The sequence below is a fragment of the Dromiciops gliroides genome, chromosome 3, assembly GCF_019393635.1.
Source record: "Dromiciops gliroides isolate mDroGli1 chromosome 3, mDroGli1.pri, whole genome shotgun sequence".
NCBI classification, from domain to species: Eukaryota; Metazoa; Chordata; class Mammalia; order Microbiotheria; family Microbiotheriidae; genus Dromiciops; species Dromiciops gliroides.
In genome coordinates, this window is record NC_057863.1 from 510277635 (window position 1) to 510302946 (window position 25312).

The 25312-nt window shown below is 40.2% G+C and overlaps 1 protein-coding gene across 1 annotated transcript in view; it reads left to right on the top strand.

Annotated features, from left to right (window-relative positions):
* Positions 1-25312, top strand: part of LOC122747862 (protocadherin Fat 3-like) — a 773714-nt gene that overhangs the window by 734150 nt on the left and 14252 nt on the right. The window contains 3 exon segments of the mRNA XM_043993670.1: positions 6488-6956; positions 21107-21260; positions 22627-23282. Coding sequence (XP_043849605.1) covers positions 6488-6956; positions 21107-21260; positions 22627-23282 — 1279 coding nt within the window.

Sequence of the window (25312 nt, forward strand, 5' to 3'; positions counted from 1 at the left end):
ACTAAGCCACAAAAGAGCTGTGTGTTCTAAAATGCAGAACTCAGGAGGAATTTCCTTCAAGGTACAGTCAAGGAGACAGTAGATGGAGTGCTGAGTATGGGGAATGGCAAGATACATAATGGACGAGTAGGGCTAGGTAAACAAGAGAAAAGTATACTATAGATGTAATTATGAAAATTTAACTAACATTGTAAGGCAACCTAAGAATAAATACAAGTATAGATAATAAAAGCTATAAAGAATTCAGAGGATGGAGAGATTAATGTGCCTGGGGGTAGTTGGGGAGGGCTTCTATACTGGGTTGCTGAGACTGCGTTTGGATTTGTTTGTGAATGTGCCAAATGTATATATTTAAAGCAACTTTAAACCATTAGTTCTTCACGAATTATTGAACAACCCATAGTATCTATCTAAGAGACAAAGAGGAACCTAAGTACAACTATGTCCATAACATAGCATCCTCAAACAAGGTTAGACCAGCTTCTGCTTGAAAGTCCTTCGGAGTTGAGGAGAGACTCTCTATGGTGGCCACCCACCCATTGCATTTAGGGATAGTTCTGATTAAATGATTCTGATTAAAAGCTTCAGCTTCTTGGTCTTCTCCAGTCATTCCTGTAAAGGGGTGGGGGAATGTTTCTTTCTTTCTTTTCTTTTCTTTTTTTTTTTTTTTTTTTTTTTGTGAGGCAGTTGGGGTTAAGTGACTTGCCTAGGGTCACACAGCTAGTAAGTGTTAAATGTCTGAGACCGGATCTGAACTCAGGTCCTCCTGACTCCACGGCCAGTGCTCTATCCACTGCACCACCTAGATACCCAGGGAATGTTTCTAATCAACCCCCACTCTTATATAAATATAGTCAACCTAATAGCACTGAAGAAAGGTTAATTCTTTCTGCCATAAGTTTAATTTTTATTAAAATTTGCCTTTGCCTACAATACGATTTCTTTTAGTTCCAGTCTAATGACTCTGAGACTCTGGGCTATTGGAATTCAGGCTGATGGCCTGGAAATCATGACTGATTTCAAGCAACTCAGAGACTCTAAATATTTTATAACACTGAGTCTATAAATAATAAATTCCACTGAACAAATTGGCTTATCCCCAATTTCTGCCCACCCCCACCCACAGTAGCAGCACCAATTACAGTAACATTGATAGTCAGTAATAAAGCGTTCATTCATGCCTGAACTTCAGTTGTAACAGCTTGTCCACTGAATAATGGGACACTTTATCATTGTAAAAAGGTGGATTGTTTGGGATCTGCCTGTTTTAAAGATGGTAAAGTGAAATAATATTTGATTATGTTTCTTTAGATTGATCAGATATGTAAAGGAGCAACCAATATTTTCTTTCTTTTGCATCATCAAAACCTATGTTTGAAAAAGAAAAGGGTTAACAAGTTTTTGTGAGAGAAGGCTTGGGGGCAAAATTCTATTATGTTACTCTTTTGAAAAGGCATATAATTTCTAGGGCCCTACACAAAAATTCTTAAAGTCGAATGAGATGGTGTGTAAAGCACTTTACAAACCTTAAAGCATAGTATAAATATGAGCAACTATTAAGGTCAAAGTGAATTGTATTTAAAGTAAATTAGAATAAAGCAAAATTATTTAATTAAATTAAAATTTCAAAATAAAATAAAAATTTTAAAATAAGGATGGGCTGATGGGCTGTAGCTCCCTTTCCAGCCAACGAATATAGGGAAAACTACATGCTACTTTGTGCTCAGTGATCTGTATCATTTATGTACATTAAATACCACTTCAGTTCTCTTGAATGAGGTTGTGGCTTCGATATCAAACCAGGTGTGAGAGGAGTTTGGAATTAGTGCAATCTTAATTCTGTCCATCTTTTTAACAAAAGCTCCCATAAAATGTAGCAGCACCAACCAATATTCACCCTCCTTCCTCTTCCACTCCTCCCTCAATAGATTGGTAGGCACTATATTAAAGCCATAGCATGTAATGGCAGATGGACTGTGCAAGAAGGAGGAAGTCCCAAAGGATCATTTGATCATTTTATTACTTACATTGATATACAAATATGGACATTTTCCAAGAGTCACAGCCAAGCTAGTATTCTGGTGTGATTTACAATATTCATTCAGTTCATTTCACTGAACCAAAAAATTATGCATCCAACACCCATTTGTTACATTTAAAATCTTTCAGAGGGGAAAAATAAACCACTCCTACTATATGTATTTGTCTCTTTTTAATGTTTGAGAGGCATGTAGGTACATGTGTGATTGCTTCGTGTGTGTGGTAGAGCTTAGCATTATCCATGTACAACAATATCCTTGTAAAGTAAGTTATTGTAGTTATCTCTTCCATGCAGCTAAAGAATCCTGGACCCAGAGAAGCTACATAATTTGCACAAGCTTACAAAAGCATCATTAGATGCTTAAATTCCCAGAGCTGTATTAAGTCCACAAAGATTTTCACATATATGCCTTTATTCAGCACTTACATTTGTGCTATGGATACCATATGAGCGGCAGCAACACCTCAACAAAGGAGTCAAGGAGAGAGTCCAAAAGAACTAATGGTCTGTGGAACATATTGAAGCATAGATAAAGAAATAGTCTGAGAGAATAAGTGGGACTCTAATAATCCCTGACAGGTCGATCATGAATAAGACACATTTTAGGAAGACTCACTCAGTATATTACTCTGCATTCCATTGACATTTACATGCCCCTTGCTGTTAATGACCTGAAATGAGGGATTTTTTTGGTTTGTCATCTTTTTTTTTTTAAAGAAAAGTATGAAGTGTGCAGAAGCTTAGACCCTGAAAAAGAAAAGCTCAGTGATTCCAAATGAACTAGCCAACTTTCCACTCCTAGTTCATCTCTGTATTCACAAGGGGGAGTCCCAGAGAATTGTCAACAAAGGTTGGGATGGTGCCTTTCATAGACACATTGAGCTATAAGGTCAATGTCATAGGTGAATTATAATAATAGTAATTTATTATACAGATTAATTATAATAATGGTAGTTATTTATTAGAATTTGTTGTTATAATTATTAATTGCAATTTATTATTATCATAATGATAATAATAATAGCTAGCATTTACATAGAACTTTAAGGATTGTACAGTGCTTTACATATTATCTCATCTGAGAGCTTCAACAAACTTAGGTAGGCTACTCTTCCAGCAATAGTCCTATGAAGTGAACTTCACAGGACTTGTACTTGAAAGCCTTACCAGCTTATTAGGATATTGCAGAGCTTACAAGGCTCTCAAAACCCAGGGGTCATCTCCAGCCTTGGTGAGGTCTAGTCAACAAGTCAATGAGTGTTTATTATGCACTCAGTATGTGCCAGACTGTCCTCAGCACTGGGAATCTACATAAACAGAAGAAAGGACAACCCTGCCCTCAAGGACCTTATATACTAATGAGTTATCTGAGAGAATCCCCCTTCAATACTACACACTTTAATTTTGAATTAACATTTCTCTTTACTGAAGGAATGAAAAAGCATTTATGAAACACTTAACACATGCAAAGTACTGAGGATACAAATAGAAAAGCGAGACAGTGCCGTGAAGAGGAAGAACAAAATCTACTCCATCCTGGAGTCACCTTGACAATTAGAATTTATAAGACAAGTACATTCTTGATGAATTCACAAGGACGCTCATGAAGCAAAATATTTTAGAGTGTAAAACACAGATATCACAGTTTGAGAATATAAACATAGGAACTACAAAAAAATATTATAGGATTCTTGATAGTTCTCCACTCTTGCATAATCCATTGCCCCCCTTTAAACCTATAAAAATGAAAACTGTGCCACACAAACAGAATTAGAGCAGTGCTCAGAACAATTGGACTCAGTTTCCCTTTGTTAAATAAGTATCACTTTTTTGCTTAGATAACTAGACTCAGTGCCACCTGCTGATATTTTGGGGAACATAACATGTATAAAAGGTGTCAGCTGCAAATTAGATGGAATGGCCAAGTGGTCTTGTCTTTAGAATGTCCAAGCAAAGCAGGAGGCAGTGCATCTTTAGCAATATTTCCACTGATAAAACCATATTTTTTTCAGATAACTGACAAGGCCAAGTACTCTGGTGGTAAGGATTTTCTCTTCTGAGTCTTCAATAGCCATGGTTAATGAGCTGTTTGTAGCTGCAGCATCTACAGAGGTCATATCTCCAAAAGTGTTACTTCCCCAGACAGTGGGTAGGTGAGCCAAAATGGAAGCAGGACCAGTGGTCTGCAGGATGAGAATATTTCTTTTATAGCAGACCCCACTGTCCAGTTCTTTGCTTCAAATTTCCCTTATGAAGCTCTCATTGTAGTAGTAAAATCATATAAAACACACAGCTAGGGACAGCTAGGTGGCACAGTAGATAAAGCACTGGCCCTGGATTCAGGAGTACCTGAGTTCAAATACAGCCTCAGACCTTGATATGTACTAGCTGTGTGACCCTGGGCAAGTCACTTAGCCCCAATTGCCTCGCCCCAAAAAAAATAACACCCCACAAAAAACACGCAGCTTACTGTGTTGCTCCATCAAAGACAACAACCCAGATGAAAGCAGGTGTCTGGTTAGAATTTGTTGTTGGAAATATCTAACCAAGAGTAATTGTAGTGATCTGCTAAAACCAATAGCAGCAGCAGGAGTTGGAGGGAAAATAACTATCTTTGAGGAATATGACAATATATTTGTAAAAAGGATTTGTATTTTTTTTTTTTAGTGAGGCAATTGGGGTTAAGTGACTTGCCCAGGGTCACACAGCTAGTAAGTGTTAAGTGTCTGAGGCCGGATTTGAACTCAGGTACTCCTGACTCCAGGGCCAGTGCTCTATCCACTGTGCCATCTAGCTGCCCCAGGATTTGTATTTTTGATATATACAGTTATCCCTTCCACATAGCAGGAGTTAGTGCAGTTAGCAATCCTGCCATCTGGAAAATCTGCCTAAGATTTTTTAGCCCTCCCTTTGTACCAGAAAAGAAGTCTGAATTTTTTTTTCTTTTTCTTTTATGGGGTATTTACAGTACCTTATTGTAAAATTGGGATTAAGTATTTGGTCATAGGCTCTGCGTCATCTGTTGGCCTTCACATGTCATCTGTAGCTTCCCTAAAACTTCCCATTTAATTTCTTATGCTGACCTAAAGTATATTGAAACCACAATGAAGAAAGTTGTGATGTGGAAGGGATAACTGTATCTATCTGAATTTCAGTAAGCCTTGAATTCTCACCTTGCCTGTGGAAAGAGTGCTGGCTCTGGAGTTAAAGGAACCAGATTCCAATCCTGCTTCTGTTATTTACTATCAGTGTGACCTTAGGCAAGTCACTTAATTTCTCTGGGCCTCTGTTTATTAATCTGAAAAATGAGGAAGTTGGACTGGATAGACTCTGAAGTTCCTTCCAATGTAAATCTGTGGTCCTGTTATTACTATCTTTTTTTTTTTTTTGGTGGGGCAATGAGGGTTAAGTGACTTGCCCAGGGTCACACAGCTAGTAAGTGTCAAGTGTCTGAGGAGGCTGGATTTAAACTCAGGTACTCCTGAATCCAAGGCCGGTGCTCTATCGACTGTGCCACCTAGCTGCCCCATGTCATTACCATCTTTATGATTCAAATCTTGCTTCTGTTACTACCTGTGTGACCTTGACATTATCTCTGAACCTTGGTTTCCTCATCTATAAAAAATGATACTAATAATAATAGCTAATCTTTATATGGCACTTTCTATATGCCAGGAACTCTGCTAAGCTCTTTGCAATTATCTTACTTGAACCTCACAACAACCCTGGCAGGTAGGTGCCCATTTTATAGATGAGGAAATGGAGGTGAACAGAGGTTAAAGAACTTGCCCAAGCTCAGACTGCTTGTAAATGTCAGAGGCTGGATTTGAATTCAGGTCTTCCTGACTCCAGGTCTAGAGCTCTGTGCACTTCTCACTTAGGTTTGGATTAGATAGCTCTTTAGCACCTAAATGAATTGCACTGAAACAGATTAAATAGATAATACAGTCACTGCTCTAGAGCCTGAAGGAAGCTCAGAGACCACATCTGAATCCAAACCCTTCATTTTATGGGGGAAGAAAGCAAGACCTAGAAAAGTTGAATGTCTTGCCCTGGAGTCACACAGGTAGTAAGTATCAGCACTGAAATGTACACTTAAGGACCAGCCATCCTTCTAACTGTACTGGATGACTAGAAGGGTACTAAATGCTTGTTGTACCTAAAGGAAGCATTGCTTTGAATTTTAGGAATGCAGTATCCTAAGGGCTGTAAATACTATTAAATTTAATTGCATTTCTATAACTGTGGCCATAACTAATTACTAACTGGAGGGGGGTGGGGAGAACAGTAATCAAGTAAGCCTACATGGGCATGGCAAAGAGAGGGGAATTTTACACTGTATTTTATGATGTCTGAAGCAATATTCCTGCAGGAAAATGCATATGCAGAAATATACTTTGAGATGAACATCGATGCATTTCCCCTTTTTTCCCCTCCTCCTCCCAGATTGTGGACAGCAAGCTATGGTTCCAGTTGGACTGCGGCACGGGTCCCGGGATCTTGGGCATCTCTGGACGAGCCGTGAATGACGGGAATTGGCACTCGGTCTTCTTAGAGCTCAATCAGAATTTCACCAGCTTGTCACTGGACGATAGCTATGTGGAACGCCGCAAGGCCCCCCTCTACTTCCAGACTCCGGGCACGGAGAGCGCCATCTACTTCGGCGCCCTGGTCCAGGTGGACAACATCCGAAGCCTGACGGACAAGAGGGTGACGCAGGTACTGAGCGGCTTCCAGGGCTGCCTGGATTCCGTGGTCTTGAATAACAATGAGCTGCCCCTGCAGAACAAACGCAGCAGCTTCGCCGAGGTGGTGGGCCTCACTGAACTCAAGCTTGGATGTGTCCTGTACCCGGACGCCTGTGAACGGAATCCCTGCCAGAACGGAGGGAGCTGTGCGGGCCTGCCATCTGGCGGTGAGTGCCTGGGCCTGCAGCCCGGCTCCCCGTCCGCCCCCCTTCCCCATTCAGTCAGTGGCAGCTGAGCCACGAACCCCTTTCATGTTGGACCCCGTTAGAAATGGGCCTCTTTAGATGGCGCCAGTCATCTGGAGCTCACTGGCTTCTTCAGCAAGTGGCCAAGTGCCATGTGTTAATAACCAACACTAGTGTTCAACAAAGGGAAGAATATGCAAACTCCAGATTCCCTGCAGGGCTCTTTAATCCTGTTTAGATAAGAACTGGGACCTTACAATTAGGGGAGGACCCAGCTCAGCCAATACATCTCATTTGTGGAATTAAAGGTTAGAAGCAAAGGGGGCAAAGGCTAAGAAATCACCATCTTCCTTGGGTCCTTTCCCCAGCCATTTGCATGCTTAATGACCTTATGGGATAATAGAACTAGAAGGAACTTTAGAAGCCATCTAGTCTGACCCCCTCTTTTGTAGAGGAGGGAATTAAAGCCTGCAATCACACAACAGCAGAATCAGATTTGCACTGATGACATCCTTTTTTTTTTTTTTTTTTTGTATTTTATGGTCCTCACCAACCCTTAAGGAATTGTTTCAGTAAGGAAGGCTGTAGATAGTAATCATACCCATGTATGGGAAGCATAGAAATTATGAACCAGGTTTCAAGAATGACATAATGAGGGGCAGCTAGATGGCGCAGTGGATAGAGCACCGGCCCTGGAGTCAGGAGTACCTGAGTTCAAATCCGGCCTCAGACACTTAACACTTACTAGCTGTGTGACCCTGGGCAAGTCACTTAACCCCAATTGCCCTGCAAAAAAACAAAAAAAGAATGACATAATGAAAAGACCGGTGGATTTGACACTAGAGGACTTGAATTCAAACCCCAGTTCTGCCACCTATATCACCTGAGTGACCTGGGACAAATCACTTACCTTCTTTGGTTCTTAGTACTTTCTGTAAAGCTGAACACAGGAGGGAAGAGACAGAAGTAAATATAGCTACACTGGATATCAAAAATAAGAGGGAAAAGAGGTTTAGTACTGATATTACTTTTGTCAGGTGAAATGTGTGGATGGAGATAACAGCAATGATCAATGAGTAATGTAGTAGAAAAGCCAGGCCTGGGGAAAAGAACATTTTACATGAAATCTGAGGACAAATAAGCATCTTATTCCTCCCCATCTCTCTCTGTCTCTCCCTGTTTCTCTTTCTCTGTCACTCTAGTTATCTCTCTCTTTTTTCTTTCTTTACCTCTATCTCTTTTTTCTTTCTGTGTCTCTGTGTATATGTCTGTCTCTGTCTTTTTTGTCTCTATCTCTGTGTGTCTCTGTCTCTGTCCCACTCTCTGTCTCTGTCCTTCTGTCCTCTGTCTGTCTGTCTCTCTCTCTGTCTTTCTCTCTCTCCTCCATCTCTCTCAACTAAGAAGAAAGACACCAACAATGGCCAAGGAATTTAACTTGGAATGGAGGGGCAGCAGCAAAACATTTGTGGATGCTTTTCATTTCTGAGGAAGACACAGAGAATAAAGATGAAACAATTGCTTGCCTTTCCTCGGACAAGGGACCTGGGTTAACTGTAAACTAAGTCAAGGATCCATGCCTCTCGGAGGCAGCTGGGAGTGGGGAGTGACTCTGCCATTGATTTTCCTCCAGCCCCTTTGCAGGATCACTCCGAGGCCATGTGATCAGTCAATTTAAGCCTTTCTCACAAATCACTTATAGCCTCCACAGTGTGTATTACAATCGAATACTCAGGAAGCCCAACTCCCAATTTAGAGTCCGTCTTATTATTAGACTGGCATAAAGTGTGGACGAGATGATGCACTGCAGAAATGGAGACACCAGAGTTATTTAGGCTTGCATATGTTACTGCCACAATGAGGGCCAAATACCCTAGGGGGATATTTCTGCTGTCTCAGTTTAAGAAATCTATTTGCCATTTTTACTGTCTCAGCAGTATATGTAAATAAAGGGTTGTTATAGTGCCATAATTCCCAAATGATGGGCACTAACTATACTTCAGTAGTTCTATAAACCAGCCCATTATGACAAGTCATGGCCAGTTTTTCACCAGGCAAAACAATTCTGCTAGTGTGAGCCATCTAGGATATATAAAAGGAGTCTATAATTAAATCGGGTTGAAATAGAACTCCACTCCATGTCAAATGCTAGTTACACAACCACAAATTGTAATATACTTTTAACGATGGCAGGACATTGTGTTTGCTGGCATTGCTACCAGAACTCACAGTGGGTTTCCTTAAAAAAAAAAGAAGTGATAATCAGAAGGCTAAAAAAGCCTGAACTCTACTCTTATCCTTATATTTTTTATTATTCCTTTACAGTATTGTTACTGAGCCTTTTTCTCTAGATGATAAGGCATCCGTAAAGGCCAGTTCAGCAGAAGTTGCTGATTATAATCAATCAAAAATATGTAATTTACTGATATTTTAATTATCTCTTTGATAACATGTCAGATTAAAGCATGGTAGAGCTGGGAGGAAACCTTAAGGTCATTTAAGACTAACTCCTTCATTTCATTGATGAAGAACCTGGAACAGGAGCCTCGGTATTGGAAATAGTAGTGGATTTGGAGGCCAAAGACCTGGGTTCAAATCCTGGCTCTTCTAGTTACTATCCTTGTGACACTGGTCTCATCATAGAGCACGGCCTTTGGAGTTAAAGAATATGGGTTCACATTTAACCTCTGTAACTTTCCCATACCTCAGTTTCCTTATCTGTGAAATAGGGTGTGGGGGTATGCTTGAACTAGATGACCTATGAGGTTCCTTCTAGTTCTCTTAGACCTATGAGCTCTGCATCTTCTCAAGGCTTCAGTTTCCTCATCTGTAAAATGAGAGGGGTTTGACTAGAGGACTTCTCCAATTCCTTCTGACTCTAAAGCTATGTTTTTGTTTTTGTTTAGTGAGGCAATTGGGGTTAAGTGACTTGCCCAGGGTCACACAGCAAGTAAGTGTCAAGTGTCTGAGGCTGGATTTGAACTCAGGTCCTCCTGAATCCAGGGCCAGTGCTTTATCCACTGCACCATCTAGCTGCCCCTAAAGCTATGATTTTAAGTAACTTGTTCTTACTCCTGGTACTGATTGCTTTCCTCCATACCACATTGCTTCTTAGTAGAAAGGAGAATAATAATAAGTAGCCAATATTTATAAAAGTACTTTAAGGTTTGCAAAGTGTCATATATTTATAGGTATGTATGTATGGGTATGTGTGTTGTTGTCCAGTTGTATCCAACTCTTCATGACCCCATTTGGATTTTTCTTGGCAAAGATCCTGGAGTGGTTTGTCATTTCCTTCTTTAGCTCATTTTACATGTGAGGAAACTGAGGCAAATAGGGTTAAGTGACTTGCCCAGGGTCACCCAGCTAGGAAGTGTTTGAGGTAATATTTAAACTCAGCTCTCCCTGACACCAGGCTCAGTACTGTAGCCACTGTGCCACCTAGCTGCTCCGTGTGTGTGTGTGTGTGTGTGTGTGTGTGTGTGTGTGTATAGATATGTATGTATACATTTTTCCTTTTGATCCTCACAGCAACCTGGCAAGATAGATATTATTCCTATTTTAAAGATAAGGAAAATGATGTCCAGAGACATTGAGTGACTCTCCCTGGACCACGCAGGTGGTCAGCATCTGATTCAAAATTTGAATTCAGGTCTTCCTAACTCCAAGTCCAACACTCTATTCACTACATGTCATAGCTACCTTTAAGTTTCTACTTTGCACTGTTTCCTAAAATAAATTGCTTTCATCTTCCCTGTTTTACCAATTCCCAGGACCCCTAACCTTGCCTCTGGAGCACTTTACTCATGCTCCAATTCCACCCCAGCTTCCCTAGACCTCACGTGATGGAGCTCATTATAACACTATCAGAAGGCAAACTTTTCTTTAAAGGAACAGATGAAACTATTAGTTTATCTTCCCTCTATGTAAGAGAACTAGCTTTCTCCTAAGAATAGACTTAAGGGAGGTGGTGCAGTGGAGAGAATTGGGCCTGGGGTCAAGAAGACCTAAGTTCAGATCCAGCCTCTGACACTACACAAGTCACTTCACCTCTGCATGCCTCAATGTCCTCACCTGTGAAACTGGGACAATAACAGTATCTACCTCCCAGGCTTCTTGTAAGGATCAAATGAGGTAGTAGTAATTACAAAGCACTTAGCTCAAGGGAGAATGTAATAAGTGCTGTATAAATATTAATTGTGATTGTTATCACTCCCACTTTCTGTGGTCGCAGTCTAAGGAAAGAACCACCCCCTTGCAGCCTTTATTTCCCCATGTGGTCTTTATTTCCCATATTATATTGTGTGTGTAGCAGCTGCCCATCCACGATAATTCCCATGCTCAGCCTGGTAGCCTCAGTTCTGACAAACCCGCAAGCATGTTCCTGATTGAAGCAAAGTACTAGTCACTAGAAGAAAAAATACTGGTTAACATCCCAGACCTACTACCTTATTTATCACTGAGTCACCTTGAGCAAGCAGCATGATTTCTCTAAGCCAGAGCATCTTAACTATTTTGGAGTCATGGACCCCTTCAGTAATCCAATAAAACCCTATGGCGCCTTTCTCAGAATCGTGTTTGTAAATGCAAAGAGTAAACTATATAGATAGGACTGCAAAGGAAACCAATTATATTGAAATACAGCTATCAAAATGCTTTTTTAAAAAATCATGGACCCTGGGTTAAGAACCTTTCATTCTCTCATAGGTCAAATGAAGGGATCGGAGCAGATGGCCACTGAGGTTTCTTTTACCTCTAGATTGATGATCCTTAGGTGACCTCTGCTATCCCTTTCAGCTATAAATCCTGTTATCACACATAGCAGGATTGGACCAAAGTGCTGGGCTGGAGACTTTCCTTCCAGCACAGTCAACAGTCAATAGCCATTTTTAGTTGTTTAGTATATACCAGACACTCTCTGAGGCTATGAATTAAGTCAAAAACAGTCCCTGCCCTCAGGGAGCTCATATTCTAATGGGACAGACAGTATGTAATAACTAAGCCCATACAAGATAGATGCTGAGTAAGTGGAAGGTTATCTCCATGGGGAAGTTACTGATTACTAAAAGAGATCTCCTCCTGAAGTGGGGTTTCATCTGAGTCTCGAAGGAAGCCAGAAGTGGAAGTGAGAAGGCCAAGACTTCCTGGCATGGCTTCCATCTAGACAGAACTGGAAGATAGAGGCTTGTGTGTAAAAAACTGCCTCTAGGCCAACGTGGCTGGATCAGAGGGTGTGTGGAGGGGGGAGTACAGTGTGAGGAGACTAGAAAGGTAGGAAGGGGATAAATGCCAAACACAAAACCCTGGGAGAGAGTTTCTCCTGAAGCCATTCCAGTTTCTAGCATGCCGCCTGTCTCCCTGGATGGTTGAAGAAAGAAGATAAAGGGGCCCTATTCAAGCTTCTATTGGTTCTTTTCTAACAGAGGCTTTCTGCTAAGCATGCACACCCTGTCAGCAAACACATTAAAATAGGCCCAAGAACATTTCCCAGTGTTATATACTGAAAAAAGAGCCAGCAACTCATTCCTTAATTCAGACCCACGGGTACGTGGCTATATAATTGCACGGTGACTTAAGATAAAACAGAATTCTTGTTTGATATTAGCTAGAGGTAAGACAGGGAGAGGTAAAAGAACAATGGGAGAGGCCTTTTTTCTAAGAAAGAAAGAGAAAAAGCCTCTAGTAATTTCCTGAAGGGGCTTCAAGCAGCTGATTGGAAGAGAGAAATCCTTGCCCTACTAAATAAAAAGTGGGAGCCTGTGTAGTATTTAAATGTGATTTAAATATGAAGTCTCAGCAGGAAGAAATAAGGTGAGAGACCTAGAAATGTGACAATATTCACAAGCATTCTCTTATGTAAGTTTTAATAATTTGACCATCCAGATGTTGTTACCGATCCTACATTGCTTCTTCCTCCAGAATCCAGAGTATTTAAATGGTTGACATATATCACCAGCCCTTCCCCAGGCCAATCCCCAGCCTTTGTGCATCTGAAGAAGGTTAGAAAACTAGCTTCATCCTACTCTTTTATTAGAACACATTGTTCCTCAATCAGTGTCTCTTACAGAAAGTTGTTCTGGGACAGTATTGGGTCCTTAAAAATGAACCATAAGTAAGACACAATTGTGTTTTAAGGAGCTGCTTCCCTCTTCCCTCCCCCCCACCAGCCCCCCCCCCACCAGCCTAAAATCAAGCCTTTGGCATGTAGAGCAGAGAAGTTAGAAGCTGTGTATATAACCTTGGAATGATGCACTCAGCAAGTTTGACCAGTGCTTATAAGTCTAGCTATCCCAGAAGCTAGCCGCAGGACACATATGAAGCAGCAGCAGCAGCAGCAGCCGCCAGAGCCCAGAAAGCTGGCTTGTAATAAGAACATAAATATGGCCCTTTGCATGTGCCACAGAGGGAAAACTCCTTCTGAGCAGAACCTCAAAATGATACGTGTTGCATAAACATGAGCTGGAAATAGCAGCAACCACTGTGGCAGAGAAATGGCTCATAGCCAGAGTGACCTCTGCCTTCCTATCCCCACTGCCAGGGAGCATGCTGTTCAGCAGAACCCTGGCAGGGGTCTGAACAAGGAGACCTCAGTGTCCCACTCCTCTGTCTTACCCCAAATCAATTGTCTCCCTAAGGGAAAAAGTATCCGTGGTGAGGCTGCAGTTTGGCAAGTGGGCACAGCAAGGCAGTCCCAATGGCAGAAACAGACTCTAGGTCAGCTGTGCATGGGACTGGGTGTTTAATTCATGCTATTCAGCAAAGGCTGAAGCATGTGGGTAGATTTGGTAGTCTTTTGTCTTTTTTAGTCACACTAATGCTCCTTTTCTGTTGTTGTTGTTAACAATACTATAATGTCCCATTGACTCTTCCAACTCTGGAATGAATGAATGAATGAAAAAGCATTGTTACAAATAAGTGCAATCAAACAAAAGAAATCAACGCATTGGCCACATCTGAAAATGTACATCTCACTCAGCACCTGTTGTCTGCCCCCTTATCACCAATGCTTTCCCATCAAGACCTCTGCAGTCCTCGCTGGTCACTGCCTCCATCAGAGTCCTGCAGTCTTTCAATTTTGTTTTCCTTTACATTATTGAGGTTCTCATGTAATTTGTTCTCCTGGTTCTGCTGACTTTGCTCTGTATCAGTCTATATCAACCTCAGCAAGTTTCTCCACCTTCTTCACATTCATCATTTCATAGGGTACAAATGACATTCCATTCCATTCACAGACCGGTTTGTTCAGCTACCCCCTGATTAATTGTTCAGCAACCATTTTTCTTCCAGGTCTTTACTCTCACAAGAAATGTTGCTGTAAATATTTTTGAATATTTGAGGAAGGTTTTGTTTTAAAGAAATTGTCGAGTTTTAGCCTTGATTCCGCTGCCTGTCCCTAAGCTGTACCAAACTTGAACAAACCTACAAATTTACCAACAGATATCTTGATAAATGTAATGCTTGGGGTCGTGGCAGCTGATAAGATTCAGGGCAAGTTGGTAAACAGATGGAGGAAGAAATAGTTTTCTAATTAAGAGTACTGAATTAAGAGTCAGAAGTAGTCTTTTTTTTCTGGGACAATGGGGATTAAGTGACTTCCCCAGGGTCACAAAGTTAGTAAGTGTTAAGTGTCTGAGGCTGGATTTGAACTCAGGTCTTCCTGAATCCAGGGCTGGTGCTTTATCCACTGCACCACCTAACTGCCTCCCAGATGTAGTCTTTATTATTTGGGGTGTAGTTTGGCATAGTGACTAGGGAACTAGAATTATAATCAGAAAAGTCTGGGTTTAAAAAAGCCCACTTCAAACACTTAGTGGTTTTGTGATCTTGGACAAGTCATTCAACATCTCTGAGAAAACTCAGTTTTCTCATCTGTAAAATGGGAGTGTTAATGGCATTACCCTCACAGGGTCACTCAAATAGTGTCTATGAAGCATTTTTTCTTTCTTTTCTTTTTTTCTTTTTTAATTTTTTTTTTAAGTGAGGCAACTGGGGTTAAGTGACTTGCCCAGGGTCACACAGCTAGTAAGTGTTAAGTGTCTGAGGCCGGATTTGAACTCAGGTACTCCTGACTCCAGAGCCGGTGCTCTATCCACTGCGCCACCTAGCTGCCCCTCTATGAAGCATTTTACAAACTTTAAGTGCATTATAAACATCAGCTATTTTAAAGACTGAACTTTGTTACTAGCTAGGCCAGAATATTCTGGGTGCTGCTGAGTGCATTGCATCCCTCTTCTCCTGCTGGAAGATAGGAATAAGATTCACCCATAACTGACTGTAGGTACTTCTCACATGAGTTCCATGAAGCCTATCGAGTTCTTTAAAGGAACAGGCTTTGGTCTCTACACAAGACTGGAAAGTATGCATATTTATGTTCTCAACCAAATAAGCTATCAGAGTCCTAGATGAACATAGAGGGAAATTCGTGCTTTTCAACTTTACCCTGAGATTCCACCTTGAGAGCCATCTTCCCTCTCTCCAATGTTTTTAAAAATTGAGAATAAAAATGGAATGATAAATAAGATCTCAGTACAGGAACTTGGCCCCACTACATGATAAGAATGACTTAGAAGAAGGAGAGGGCTCAACTGACAAAGGACTAGTTATAGATTGGCTGCACATTGTATTTTCCAATAATGCAAAAGAACACACTTGAGATCTTAGGGTAACTGTCTCCTAATGGGCTAAATTAATAGGTCATACATTAGAAAAGTTTCAAGGTAACAGTAAAGCCATTATCATATAAAACTCATTTTATGCATACTGGAATATAAATATACATTCATTCACACATACACACACATATAATACATATACACATATGTGTATATGTATAGATGTATGTATGCATAATGTATGTGTATTGTGTGTACACATATACAAGATATTTTTCAAAAGAACATGCTGGAAATGGAGGACATAATTGTTCCTCATGTTAGCTCCCTCACATTTCATGAACAGCTTCTAATTCCTCAGTAAACCATTGGAGGTCAGGCACCACTTGCATTCTGTGAGATATGAGCTAGTTAGCACACACAGGGAAAGTTCCAGGTCTCCCTTTAGTGTGTTTTCATTTTGTAGGGTTTACATGACTTTTGAATTTAGTCCCTCTTTGTGTTTGAAAAGAAACAAGGGAAAAAATGATCAGAGTAATTAAAAGTTGAAATGGCCTAACTAATCATGAGGCCATCTGTGTCAGTGTGAGCTTGTTCCCCGGGCACACTGTCTGTTTTATCCAGACTTGTGTTCAGTGTCCCAAGTGATAATTCTGCTACCACTTTCCTTAGACGACTAATTAATAGTCTCACTGACAGGAGGGTTTTTTTCCCCTTGACATTCAGCCTAAAATTAAAGGGGGAAAAATCTTTGCAGCTTTCCATTGTTTGGTATATGAGAGAGCCTAGTTTATCTCTGAGATTTTTCTCAGGATTGCCCTTGTGAACCCTGGAAAGCATTTATTGACATTAAGATGTTGGGGTTTTTTTTTTTGCAAATATAAATGCCTCAGTTGATGCCATCTTTTAGAACCGAATTATTAGTTACATTTGGCATTTTTTCCATTTTTGTGGCAGAGAGAGAGAGAGAGAGAGAGAGAAAATCGAAACAGCCAGACATTCCCAAAATGATTCAACCATTTTCTACCCTTACAAAATCAAATAGAGGCTTAAAGCTACAACTTACATAAATCAGACCAAAGAAACTGCTGATGGCTTAGAAGAAGCACAGATAAGTTATCCTGATTGTCTCTGGATCCCGTCTCAACCAGAACATTGCTGATCCTACCCCATGCAAAAATATTATGGCATTTTATGGATTTTGAAAATGTTTTCTTTGTACAAAGAAAGGGTCCACATGGGCACAGATTTTCCCAGACACCTGCATCCCCTCTAAATGGAAGTTTTTCTAGTGTGACTTTTTTTCTTAAAGGTAGGGGTTTGGGAAGTATGCTTTCATTTTGTCAGGATTTGGAGAAACAAGCTTAGGAAATGCTTTATGTTCCATTTACCTCAACCCTAACAGTAATTAGTAAGGACTGCATGTTCAGAGTATCCCCTTGTTTGACACTCCCCCACCCATTCTCTCACACCCCTTCCTTCTGTGAGAAATATAGGGCTTCTCTCAGTCATATTTCTACTTTGTATTTACAAAGGGGGAATGAACTAGCTGTAGTCAAATAAAGCCTGAGCATCTCATGACATTCTTTTTCCTGTTCTGGTGTTTCATATTGACATATTGTGGCACCTGGGAATAATGTGGAACGACCTCGCTGGTTTTTCTTATCATCGTTGTTATTTAATGTTTATTTAGCACCCACGTGGGTTTGTGCAGGTTGGGCTATCTCCTTGCCTCTCAGTCCAGTATACTGTTAGCTAAGGGAATTAGCTAATTCACTTCCCTCGGGATCCGTGATGAATAACTAAGAAAAAGCTGAGCAAACAGTAAATGTAGCTCATCACATCAGGAGGGCAGAATGAGAGCACCTCCCTTTTGACACTAGAAGCAAGATGGCCCTAGAGCCACACTACACAAGCAAGCCATTGTGGTTGTGGAGCTGAGTTTTCCATTGCTGAATAGAAGAATCTAGACTTTAGGGACTAATCATGTGGCTTCGTGATGTCTAGATTCTTCTATTCAAATTCTTTTGTTTTTGTTTTCCTTTTTGAAAAGAGGCAGCAATATGACATTAGGATAATACTAATGCTAATAAGAGATAGCACTATAAAACAGTAGTGCCTTAAGGTTTGTAAAGCATATATGTGTGTGTGTGTGTGTGTGTGTGTGTATGTATATATTCTTTAATTTGATCTCATTTTAATTGGGGTAGATAGGTGTCTATATATACACATACATATGTGTGTTTATATATGTTGCCTTGTTTGCCTTGTTCCCTTCTGCCTAGAATGCCTTCCTTCTCCCTCTCTGTCTGTTGAATTCCTACATGCCCTTTAAAGTTTAGTTTAAGTATCACCTCTGGGATGATGAAGGGGAACCACCTCTGATTCCCCAGCAGGAAATAAAATCTCTGTCCCCTGTGTGTGTTTCATCACTGTGTAATGAATGTGTGTGTGAGTGTTCGTCTAGCTATCTGTTCCTATCTGTCTCAGCTCCCTTCTAGTTGTACATTGCCTAAGAGCTCAGTAATTACCTTCTGAATTTAATAATTCTTCCCATTTCTAAGCAAACACAATCTAAGACCCTTCAGTAGTTGCCTTTATCTCCTTTCATTGGAGTCTGCAGTCATAAAGTTACAAGAAATTGTCCAGTCCAACCTCTTCATTTTATAGATGAGGAAATTTAGGTACATAGAAGTTAAGTGATTATTTGAGGTCATAGAACAAAAGATCATAAAAAAAATAACTTTGGAACCTAATTCTAAGCCCACAGTATACTTTATACTACTCAAAATCAGAAAGGCTTATGGGTAGTATATAATTCTATTCTTCCATATCAATACTACCAATCAATTACCATAAGGCTACCTTATTGGGTATTTATTATTTGAATGCTTATTTTCTAAGTTGTCAAGACAAAGACATTAAATATATTGGGAAAACAGATTATGTGGGTCATAATTAACTGATTCTTTATGAAGTTTACTTAGCACATGCCACTCTTTCTTCCATCATTTAGAGAAATCAAAAAACTCACCCTTACTCTCAATTTTGTTTGATTATTTATTTATTTTGCAGGGCAATGGGGGTTAAGTGATTTGCCCCGGGTCACACAGCTAGTGTCATGTGTCTGAGACCAGATTTGAACTCAGGTCCTCCTGATTCCAGGGCCAGTGCTTTATCCACTGTACCATCTAGCTGCCCCCCCCATTTGTTTGTTTATTTATAATATTTTGTTGATGCTCTTTGAATTTTATAGCCCAGCCATTTCCTGATACAATAATAACAATAACTAATCCTTATATAATGCTTACTATGTGCCAAGCACTATACTAAGCACTTTACATATATTTTGTCATTTGATCCTCACAACTATTCTGGGAGGTAGGTGCTATTATTGTTCCCATTTTCTGATAAGAAAACTAGGGCAAACAGAGCTTAAGTGACTTGCTTAGGGTCACACAGCTAGTTAGTATCTGAGGGTAGATTTGAACTCAGGTCTTGACTCTAGGCTTAGGGCTCTATCCGCTGTGCCACCTAGCTCCCCCTTGAACTTTAATTATAACAAGGGAAAACATGGGTAAAATTGACCAACAAAGCGAGCACATCTGATGGCCTAAGCAACATTTTGCCCCATAGCCTCCCACCTCTCTAACTAGAAAAGAACATTGTGTTTCATTATTTGTTCTCTGGAACTAAGGTTGATCATTGCAATTAATCTGAATCCAACTGCTATTTTGTGTTGTTTTCATTCACATGATTGTAATCATAGTGTATAGTGTCCTGGTTCTGCTTTCTTCACTCTGAATCAGTTCATGCAGGTCTTCCTAGGTCAAGCTGATATCCTTCCTCATACTGATTCTTTCTTATGATACAGTAGTATCTCATTACACTCATGCACCACAATTTGTCCAGCCATTCCCCAATAAACAAAGTACTTGTTTTGTTTCTAGGGTGTGTGTGTGTGTGTGTGTGTGTGTGTGTGTGTGTGTGTGTAACACACATATATGGTTGCTCATAGTTTACATTTCTTTTGAAAATGTATTTATTTCCTTTGATCACTCATCAGCTGAAATTAAACTTAGTTTTATATATTTGTTTAAATTCCTTATATGTGCTAGATATCAGATTTTTGCCAAAGATATCTGATGCAAAGGTTTTTTATTTTCCAGTATTTTTATTCTTGTTGAATTCATTTTGTTTGTGCAAAAGTTTTTTGTAATAAGAATTGTCTCTTCTCCTTTTTTTTGATCCAATTCTCTTCCTTGTTTGCTTAAAGATATTCCCCTTGATCTTGGATCTAACAGTTAACTTCCCACTCTTTTCTAAATTTATTATGATATAGCCTGTTCCATTTAAGTCACATTATCTATTTGGAGTGTATTATAATATGTGATGCAAGATGCTATTCTAAACTGTAGTTGAGTTTTCTGTGTTTCCTATTGAATTGGGAATTCTTTCCCCCATCATTTCCATTTGGGGATTTACCAAACCCTGAGGCTTCTTTAATTACCTTCTTCAATTGTTTCTAGGTTTGTTTCACTGATTCACTCTTCTATTTTTTAGCTGGTCTCAGTGGTTACTGCTTTATAATATAGTTTGAAATCAGGTACTATTAGGGCCCCCACATTACTGCCTTCCTTTTTTTCCGGATGCTTAAACTTTTTGTCCTTCCAGATGAATTCTGTTGTTATTTTTTCCCCAGTTCTATAAAATAAACTCTTGGCAGTTTGATTGGCATAACTAAACTGCACACACATCATGAGTAATGAGTCTCTCCAGTTATTTAAATGTATTATTTACCTTTCTGACATTATCTCATACTAGTTCCCAGCATTCTATACCCCCCAGCAAACCCAGACAAATAATTTAAACTGCAAATGAATGTCACTCATTCCCTGAGGTTAACTAGACTAATAAAGGCTTTTGGTTTTGTATAGCACTTACATTTAGATCATCTTTTCTGGTCCTTACAACCAATCTAAGACTAGACAGGGTAGGTATTATAAGCTCTATTTTACAAGTAAGAACTGTAAAGTCCAAAGTTCTTAGCATAGCACCTGACTCATAGAAATGATGATTCCCTCCCTTTCCCCTTCCAAAAGAAGTTATGTGATTTTCCCCAATGCTGCACAGTTAATAATGGGCATAGACGAGATATAAGCCTAGGTCTTCTGGCTCCCAACTCTGCCACTAACTAACAGTGCAACCCAGGAAAGTTATTTAACATGTCTGAGCATCAGTTTTGTCACCTATTAAATGGGAGGGACTAGCTCATCCCTATGGGTTCCAAAATTCTGTGAAGGAAAAGGTCTTTTCAAAAGCAACATATAAAAAAGAGCAAATGAACTTGGCTACCATACAAAGCCCTCCCCTCTCACCTCTTGCTATAGTCTACTTGCCCCCCCCCAAAAAAAAGACCTATGCCATTTGGGGTAATAACTAGACAGAAAACATTAGAATTAACACAGCCTCTGAGTATGCACAGTTGTGTTCATGGAGTGTTCTGGTCTTTTGTTTCCCCAGGCTATCAATGTACCTGTCTCTCACAATTCACTGGAAGGAACTGTGAGTCAGAGATTACAGCCTGCTTCCCGAATCCCTGCCGGAATGGGGGGTCTTGTGACCCAATAGGAAACACCTTCATCTGCAACTGTAAAGTTGGGCTTACTGGAGTCACGTAAGTGAATCATTCTTGGTCCAGTCGCTGTCAGCTACTTAGACAGCAGGACATGCCTCAGGAAAGCCCACAGTATAATTCACTAGGGCCTACAAATTGCTAGCAACAAGAAGAACCATAGCTAGTATTTATATGGCACTTTAAGATTGGCAAGACCCTTTACATAGCTGATCTCATTTAATTCTTGTAGCAATCCTGTGGTGTAGGTGGCTTGCCACAGCATTTGAGATGTCTGTATCCTAAGCCAAAAAAAAATCATTCCTCATTCATTCACACTCCCAATTATTAGAACTTGGTGACCATTTGGATTTTGAAGTTGAACCTAAATGATTTTTTTCAGAGATGGTACAAATGAATAGCATGGCCAGATTGAAATAGGAGGCTCAAAATATTTGGGGCAGCGTGATGTAGTGGAAAGACCTGATTCAAATCTGACCTCTGACCTCATGTCTGTGACCATGGAAAGTTGTTGAAGTTCTCTCAGCCTCCATTTATGCACCTTTAAAACAAAGATCACCACCCAACACAGAAGTATGTTGTAAAGAAAGTGCCTTGTAAATCTTAAGGTTATATAAAAGTGTTGATTATTATTATTATTATAAGTACAAACCACTTTGAAATCTCCTTGATCATTCTTAAACCTCCATGTATATATGGATAACTTATATTCTAATTATAAACCATTCTTTTGTACTCATTACAGCAAACCCCCTGAGGACATATACTAGATAGCTCTCTGTTGGCCTATTTTGAGTTGCTATGTGTAATTTACTATATATAATGTAATTAAAGTAATCAAATTACATTTCTTTTCATATTTCTGTGATTCCAATTCCTTACTAATTCAGACTAGCTTTTCTCCCACTTGAACCCTGTTAGTGAAATTTGACTATATAATATTGATTTTAACAAAAACTATAGGAGCTTAAGCCCTTTGCATAAATACACAACATTTGCTAAAGTGGACAAAATTGTAAAATGAAGGGAGATGGTTTATATCCTGATAAACTGAAAAATGAGCAATCCACTTGTGGGTATATGTATATATTGTATCATCTAGTTGATTATATGTCCCTTGAAAGTAGGGATTGTTTCCTTTTTGTCTTTAGATCCCTAGAGCCTAACATGATGCCTTGCATCATGTGATAGAGGCTTAATAAATGTTTGTTGAATTGAATTGTATGTTTGCTTAAGAATCATATAAAGGTAGATATTAATATGGCCTAGATTACACGAAGAAGAAAAAAATTGATACAATTATTCTTTTTTAAATTTCCCTTTGCTTTGAGTGTTTGGGGAACTACTAATATGTCTTAGTCCCTTGTAGTCACTGTGTTGGGGGGGGTATTTTCTTATGTTCCTAAAGGTGTGAGGAAGACATCAATGAATGCGATAGAGAAGAATGTGAGAATGGGGGTTCCTGCGTCAATGTGTTCGGCTCTTTCCTCTGTAACTGCACACCAGGTTATGTGGGACAGTACTGTGGGCTTCGGCCAGTGGTGGTTCCCAACATCCAAGCTGGCCACTCCTATGTTGGAAAAGAAGAACTGATTGGGATTGCTGTGGTCCTCTTTGTCATCTTTGTTTTAATTGTCTTGTTCATCGTCTTCCGCAAGAAAGTCTTCCGCAAGAACTACTCCAGGAACAATATCACTCTCGTCCAGGACCCAGCCACTGCAGCACTACTGAACAAAAGCAATGGCATTCAGTTCAAAAATCTAAGGGGGGGTGGGGACAGCCGTAACATCTACCAGGAGGTTGGCCCACCCCAGGTCCCTGTGCGCCCAATGGCCTACACTCCTTGTTTCCAGAGCGACTCTAGGAACAACCTAGACAAGATTGTCGATGGGCTAGGCGTGGAGCACCAGGAGATGACTACTTTTCATCCTGAGTCACCACGGATATTAACTGCCAGGCGTGGAGTGGTCGTGTGCAGTGTGGCTCCCAATCTCCCGGCTGTCTCCCCATGTCGCTCGGATTGTGATTCCCTCAGGAAAAGTGTCTGGGATGCAGGAACAGAGAGTGAGTGGGAGCTGGTGGTGGTGGAAGTGTTTGTGGGCTGTGGGCAGCTTCCTCCCAAATCCCAGAATCACAAAAGGGGAAGAACTTTAGAAATCATCTGGTTCATCCCCTTCCCTTCACAGAAAGTTGAGCCACTAAGAGGTTGTCACACAGATAATAAATGACAAAGTCTGGATTTGAACTCAAGTCTTATGGTTCCAAGTCTAGAGTTTTTGTTGTTGTCTTTATTAACAACAGACTGCCTCTTCTTTCTTTTTGTTTAAAAATAAACAAAAAGCTACATTTTACACCCTGAAATAATTTAATCTTTTCTTGGTGAAGCCCCAGTCATCATTATGAAGGTTAGTAATTATATGGTGCCATGGACATGGCCTGGCCTGTCGATGGTGCCTGAGGACTACGCAGCCTCAAGGTCATGATATGGGTCACAAACACTTAAAACACTTAAGGAGAGGGGCATAATCCACACTTCAAGGGTGAGCTAGTGTCTGGAATGCTATTATTGCCTCCAATTTGATAACCAGGTGAATGGACAATAATCAGTCAGGAAGATAGTTGAAGATAAACCTTGAGTCATATGTCATCACAGTGTATTCTTTCTTTTTCCCATAGAGGAGACCAATTTTGATTCCAGTTTCACAATATATAACTAATTTTAAATGACAATTACTGTGAGTTTAGCTGGGTTCACTTACTCATTTTGCCTACTATAGATATATTTTATTAGCTGGATTCCTGTGGTTCTCCAAGCCACTGAAAAGAACTAAGCTTGTTGGCTTATGGAGTTCTAGTTTCATCCACATATGCTAGCTACATGCTGCTGTATTTGTTCCCCTGCTCAATTTTTTCTTTTTTTTTTCTTCTCTCCTGGGTTAGGAAACGGAACAGAGAAACCAGTAAGGATTTATTCTAATTCAATTCACTTTTGTATTTATTAGGCACCTGCCATATGTGTGTAAGTCATGGTACTGGGTGCTTATCAGCTCCCACAGGTTCAATTATTATCTCTCTACTGATAGTTCTTACATCTACTTATCCAGCCCTAACCTCTCTCCTGATCTCAAGTTGCACCATTCCAATCATCTACTGGATTTCTGGAACCAGACCTCCCATAAACATCTGAAACTCACCTTATCCAAAACCAATCTCATTATTTATCCCTCCAAAGCCTGCCCTCTCTCAACTTCTCTATCACCATCAAGGCCACCATCATCCTCCTTGTCCCCCAGGCTCACAACTTAGACATCATCCTTGACTACTCCTCTCTGTCTCTCTCAGCCCTGCCCTGTGCCATGTCCAATCTGTTATCACAGCTCAGCAGCCTGTTATCATGACTCTTAAAATTTCTCATAGACTCCTTTTTCTCTTCTCTGACATTGCCACCACCCCAGGGGAGCCCTTTGGGCTACTACAAGTCTCTCTCCACTGTAGTCTATCCTTCACTAAGCAGTCAAAGTGATCTTCCAAAAGCACAGGTCTAAATATGTCACTCCCCTACTCAACAAACTCCATTAGCTCCCTATCACCTCCAGGATAAAATATAAAATCGTGTTTGGCATTCAAAGCTGTTCACAACCTGCTCTCCCCTCATCTTTCCAGTCTTCTTACAAGTTACCCGCCCCCCCCCCCAATGCTTGAGGAGCTGTCCTTCTTGCTGTTTCTCACAGAAGATGCACTATCTCACAGCCCCAAGTGTTTTCTTTTTGGGCAGGGGTTAATTTTTAAATTTTTTTTATTGTTTTCTCAATTATATGTAAACAAACACTTTTAACATTCTTTTTCTTTTCTTTCTTTATTTTTTTTAGTGAGGCAATTGGGGTTAAGTGACTTGCCCAGGGTCACACAGCTAGTAAGTGTTAAGTATCTGAGGCCAGATTTGAACTCAGGTACTCCTGACTCCAGGGCTGGTGCTCTATCCACTGAGCCACCTAGCTGCCCCATTAACATTCTTTTTAAAAAGTTTTGAATTCCGTCTCTTCTTCACTCTTTAAGAAGACGAGCAATTTGATATAGATTATACATGTGCAGTC